The 6000-nt window shown below is 41.2% G+C and overlaps 1 protein-coding gene across 5 annotated transcripts in view; it reads left to right on the top strand.

The window, feature by feature from the left end:
• The window catches only part of CPLANE1 (ciliogenesis and planar polarity effector 1), a 138124-nt gene that overhangs the window by 96555 nt on the left and 35569 nt on the right, over window positions 1-6000 (top strand). For all 5 annotated transcript variants that reach the window (XM_032415152.1, XM_032415151.1, XM_032415155.1 and 2 more), the window contains 3 exons: window positions 618-727; window positions 1083-1278; window positions 1671-1820. In XM_032415152.1, coding sequence (XP_032271043.1) covers window positions 618-727; window positions 1083-1278; window positions 1671-1820 — 456 coding nt within the window. The remainder of the gene's footprint in view (window positions 1-617; window positions 728-1082; window positions 1279-1670; window positions 1821-6000) is intronic.

The raw sequence follows: 6000 nt of genomic DNA, 5'->3' as shown, positions 1-6000 counted from the left end.
CTTCCTTCCTTCCTTCCTTCCTTCCTTCCTTCCTTCCTTCCTTCCTTTCCTTCTTTCTTCTCCACACCCAGTATGGAGCCCAACATGAGGCTTGAGCTCACAACCCTGAGACTAAGACCTGAGCTGAAATCAAGAGTCAATATATGTGCTGCCGAAGCGAGCACTGAAATTAAGAGTCAGACACTTAACCGATTGAGCCACCCAGGAAATGACAGCATTTTCTTCACATGACTTAGATACTTTATTATCCTTGTGAATCATTCGTATAATCATTCAATAATCAGTCTCTATTCAACTATGAATTACTCTAGAGTAAATTGCCTTTAGAATAGAATAGAATTTATTTATATCTGTGAAACTTCTACTTAGGTTTTTTTAAAGATTTTATTTTTAAGTAATCTCTTCACCCAAAGTGGGACCCAAAGTGGGACCCAAACTCAGAACCCCAAGATCAAGAGCCATATACTCCACTGACTGAGCTAGCTAGGAGCACCCTACTTAGATTTATAACAAAAAAAATTTTATGTTGTTTGTTGCTAACTTGTTATAATGCTAATGACTCAGAGCTATTTACAGATTTTTTTTTATATTCCTGATTTTCTTTTCTTAATTTTCAGAACATGAACCTTCGAATGTTCCTCAAATGTTGGCTTCTGATGTATGTCTAAATCTCAAACTTCCCACTCAAATATCAGAGAAACCTTTGTCACCTTCACCATCTGATCTGGTACTAAATTTGGTATTGCTATTCAGAGGTTATAATAATACATTTGCTAAAATTTATTATGATTACCTGCATTATTTAATTGTATAGATGAAATGAGCCTAAATTGGCATTCTATGTAGCTTTGTTGGAAAGATAAAAAAAAAAAAAGATTTCAATATTATGCCCCAAAGTATTGTAAACTAAGACCATAACACATACTTCCTGCAGTTTTCCCTAAGTTAGACTCATATAAGCTCTTCTTACCTTTAGAATTAAATCTCTCTTTTTTTCTTTTTTAACAAGGGCAAAGGGTGCAGACTGGCCCTACAGAGTAAAAAGAATGTAACCCTCTTTGATTTTATGTGTTTTGGTTCAGGTTGGGCACACTTACATAAATGTGATTGACATTAAAGCTGATGATCTACAGGAATTGCCTGTCAAAGAAGAGCCTTCAAATGATACTATTATCAAACAGCCAAGTGATCATCTGGAGGCCCCATCTTCTGCAGAGTTACATTATATGGCAGCTTCAGTTACAAATGCTGTTCCCCTGCACAGTTTTAAGAGTGAAGGTAATAATTTTTTCCTACCTTTTAAGTAGATTAAAAACATTTGAAAAATTCTTTAATATAGCATTGTTACCCCTTCTTAAGTCTCTTAGCTCTTCTCCTGCAAACCCGCTATACTTTTGGATGTTTATATTCACATTTAGAAATGTTCTTTTGGCAGGGGAGGGCAGAGGGTGAGGGAGAGAGAATCTCAAGGAGACTCCATTCCCAGTGCAGAGCCTGATGTGGGGCTCTATCTCATGACCCTGAGATCATGACCTGAGCCAAAATCAAGAGTTGGAGGCTTAACTGAATGAGCCACCTGGGCGCCCCTAGAAATGTTCTATTAATCTTCTAACTACCTTGTTTAGAAGGTTAGAAAATCAATCTTTGTATGCTTTTCATATTCTTGATAGAGTCTGCCAATTCCACTATGGATTTATTTTTTAAACGTGCGGAAGTGTCTCCATCCTGTCTGGCTGGAGGAAGCTGGAGAGCAGGCAGTACGGAGGTGAAGGAGCCTGGGATCACCTCACCTAGACCATCAGAAATACAGCAGGACAAAGGTGAATGCCCTGAATGTATAACATGACTCTCCCCCTTCCCTAAATTACTAATATATAGAAACAAGTTATAAAACTTGGTAATTGCAAAAGAAACCAGGAAAAGGCTTTTCCCTTGCTAAGGAGAGTGGGGTCAGATAGGTAAATGAGGTAGAGTCATGGTTCCAAAGTCATGGTTCCATTATTTTGCAAGGAGACTACAGATCTGTTTGTACATATGTCTTTTCTTAATTAAGGAGCTAAAAATAAATATCCTATGGGATGTCATGAGTGCTTTGGTGTTTAAAAGGAATTCTCCTATTTAAAAAGGTGGGAGGGAGATTGTAGAATAGCACATAGAATATACACAGGTATTTAGCCAACAGTAAAATATTATTAGTAAAATAATATAGTTATAGTTATAAATTAGGTTGCATTATTGTAAAATATTTGCAAGATTTAGAAGAATATTTCTCCAAAACCTAAAGTTATTACATCCTATGAATGATTAATCTTTTTTTATTTTTTTATTTTTTATATTTATTTATTTATTTATTTTTTTAAAGATTTTACTTATTTGAGAGAGAGAGAGAATGAGAGAGAGAGAGCATGACGGGGGGAGGGTCAGAGGGAGAAGCAGACTCCCCACCGAGCAGGGAGCCCGATGCGGGAGGACTCGATCCTGGGACTCCAGGATCATGACCTGAGCCGAAGGCAGTTGTTTAACCAACTGAGCCACCCAGACGCCCATGATTAATCTTTTTTTAAAAGATTTTATTTATTCATTTGATACAGACAGATAGAGCATGAGGAGGGGGAGAGGGAGAGGGAGAAGCAGACTCCCCGCTGAGCCAGGAGCCCAACTCGGGGCTCGATCCCAGGATCTGGAGATCATGACCTGAGCCGAAGGCAGACACTTAACCACCCAGGCGCCCCTGATTAGATTCATCTTAATATGCAGTCAGACTTCCTGCAGCAGAAAGCCAGTCTGTCTTCTGGGTTCCACAGCTGCTAGGAGGAGTGCACCCAGCCTTGTGGTTGTTAGATGCTTGGGGGCACAGTCCAGCCCTGCCTGCTAATTGTGTATCAACAGTGGGCACTCAGGAGATGTGAGGAGTAAGGAAGGGATGGGTGGCCGGGAAACCTCACGTTAGGATGTGTTAGGGTATGTCTGTTACAGCTGTGTATACCAGTAAGTGCTAGCATGTCAGATTTTGAAGCCTTGGCCCATTCTCTCTCCTGTCATGGGCTGTTTGGTGTATAGGTATTGAAGGGAGAATGTATGAAACTAACAGTCTTTTAGGCTGGGGAAGTGTGTGGGAAATGAAAAGAGCTTGACTTCTGGATTCAAGTAGAACAGACCTGGTTTTTGGTCCCAGCTCTATCCCTTCATAGTTTGGATACTTTTTGCAAGTAAATTAAATTTATCTGATCCTTACTTATATCTCTGTGGGACACAACCTCATTGGGTTATCATGTGGGTTACATCTAGCCAATGCCTGTGGGCTCCCTGGGGCTTCTGGGTGGTGCAGTCAGTTGAGCATCTGACTCTTGGTTTCGGCTCAGGTTGTGATCTCAGGGTCATGGGATTGAGCCCTTCGTGGGGCTCTGCACTCAGCGCAGAGTCTGCTTAAGACTCTCTCTCTTCCTCTCCCTCTGTCCCTGCCCCCCCATGCTCTCTCTCTCTCTAAAATAAATAAATAAATCTTTTAAAAATATGCCTGTGGGCTAGTTTCCCTTCATTTCACACCAGTCAACTTTTGAAATTCTGCCAAACTGGAACCAGACGCATCTCTTTGTTACCCCTGAATATCCTCGGCCAGCATTTCAAATGACCCCGAGCTACAGGTTAATTTCTTTCATCAGTCAGATCAAGTCTATTCAGCCTTTTGGAAGATCCTTCTCTGGGGAGACTGGCTACAAAAATATATCAGTGGACCCTTCTACTCTTATTAAAGAGAACAACTTTAAAATGCCAATTTAAAAGGATGTGTTTTATATTTTGAAAATATTCCATCATGGTATTTACATAATATACCTTAAAGATTCAGAACCTAGTTACATAATAGAGTTGAATGGATTTGTATTATAGGAAAAGGCTGGGAGGAGGGACAGGGTCCCTAGGTATTTAAAACAAAAGCAAAGCAAATAATAAATTCCTACTTTTAGTGCTACTTGCTCACCATTTTGAATGACAGTAGTTCCCTATTTTAGAAACTATCTCCAGTAGGAATGCTTTCAGCTATTAATAGCAAGCAGAGCTTTGCTGGCCAGAGAGAATTTTTCAGGGTCAATGGAGCTCAGTATTTAACCCTCTAGGTGATTTTTCCTATTAGTCAGTGGGAGTGGAACAGATTCTCTAAAGAGAGGGAAGCTAGTTTCATTATGTCTGTAGGCCATTCTGGATTTTGAGCATGTCCAGCTCTTTTGCTGTATTTTCTACTCGAAGTTTGTATACAAAATTCTTTCCTGAGAGTGACTAAGGGAGACACTTTAAGCTGCTGAAAACAGGAAGGATAGATAGTAAAGTACTGTGAGAGTCAAGCTGGAGAAGGTCAGGCCAGGCGTTCCTGACAGGCTCGATCAGTAGAGCGTGTGACTCTTAATCTTGGGGTTGTGAGTTTGAGCCCCATGTTGGGTGTAGAGATTACTTAAAAAAAAAAAAAAAAAAAAGGTAAGGCCAAAACGGGTAGTGGAAAGTGACACAACGGCCATTGCCTGCATTTTAGTTTGCCATTATCCTCTCATGGGAAGCCTCGTGCTGGCCTGGGGCTGAATCATTTGTTTAGGGATTCACATTTTTCAGAGTATTTTGTTGCATAATTTAGTCTTCACAAAACCTCTGTAAGTTAGGTAGGTCAGGCATCATCATCCTCATTTGACCAGCTATTCAATAAACACTAAGTCAGGGGCCAGATATCAGGGCTCAAGAAGAGCGTAATACCAGGCTCTCTGCTGGGTGCTCACCTAGAGGAGGAAAGGAAGGCAGAGAAACAGAGGGTTATGATACAGCTTGGGAAGTGCTGTCAAGGTGGTCTGGATGAGATTCTTGGGAAATACAGCATCTACTCCATCTCTAGGGGGGACGGAGACGTTTAGGAGAAACACCTCAGTGGAATCTTAAAGGGAAGCAGGACTTAGTGAGACTGAGAGACTAGATTGTGCAGTGACGTGGAGGTTTGATGGAGACTGCAGAGGCTGAGAGAATTAAAGTTTGCTTGGAGGCAGTGGAGTGGTTTTGTTTGTTTAAGACGTAGCAAGAGATGAGCTGGAGAGGGAGACAGAGGAAAGATTGAATGGCATTGTCCTCATACTGAGGCATTTGGATTTTTAAGATGAAAGAATTAGAGAAACACTGAAGAATTTGAGGTGGGAAAGGAACAATATCACATTTATGTTTTAAAGGATCTGTGTGGAAGGTGAACTAAATAGGGGTAAAATAAATTAGAGATAGAGATGCTATTTGGGGTCCATCTATTGTGAAAGCTTCAGCTAAGCAATGGTAGTAGGAATGGAGGTTTTGGTTGGTAACCATCAATATTTGGTGTTACTTTGGATCTGAAGGAAAGAGAAGAACCTTGAATGACTCTCAGGCCTCTGGCTTAGGAACGTGGGTGAATGATAATGCTACTCACTGAACTGGAGAATCAGGAAGAGGGAGCAAGTTGGAGGGGCAGAGCTAGGAGTTTCAATTGATAGGCTTTTGGGACAACCTAAATGAGATATCCAGGAAATAGGTGGATTTAAGGGCTGGAGCACATGAAGATGTCATGTGAATTTGAGAGTCACCTGTGCACCAGTGATATCAGCCAGGGAGAGTGCGTAGAGTGAGACGTGAGCCGGGATGGGCACCCTGGAAGTACTGATGGGTCAGAGGGGTGGGTGGCAGAAGAGAAGAACGAGAAGACAATGAAGAAGGAAGAGCAATAGAGGGAGGAGGAGACCCAGAAGCCGGAAAAATAACACATTTAAAAAAGAAGTGTTTCAAATTTGGGACAAGAATCAATTGAGTTTAAGAGTAGGGAGAGTCATTGCTTTGATATTGGTCTTGGGAGGTTTAATGTTAGCCTGACATCCCATGTAGAGTTGGTGGTGGCCCACAGTGGGCCTAGCTTTTACTGTGTGACACTGTTGGTTTTCAAGTCGAGTTTTAAAACATCAAAAATAGGGGCACCTGGGTGGCTCAGTCGGTTAAGTGTCCGAC

This window comes from Phoca vitulina, unplaced genomic scaffold (assembly GCF_004348235.1).
Source record: "Phoca vitulina isolate PV1807 unplaced genomic scaffold, GSC_HSeal_1.0 scaffold17, whole genome shotgun sequence".
NCBI classification, from domain to species: Eukaryota; Metazoa; Chordata; class Mammalia; order Carnivora; family Phocidae; genus Phoca; species Phoca vitulina.
The sequence above is the reverse complement of the archived record's forward strand: the minus strand, read 5'-3'. Positions and strand labels throughout refer to the sequence as shown.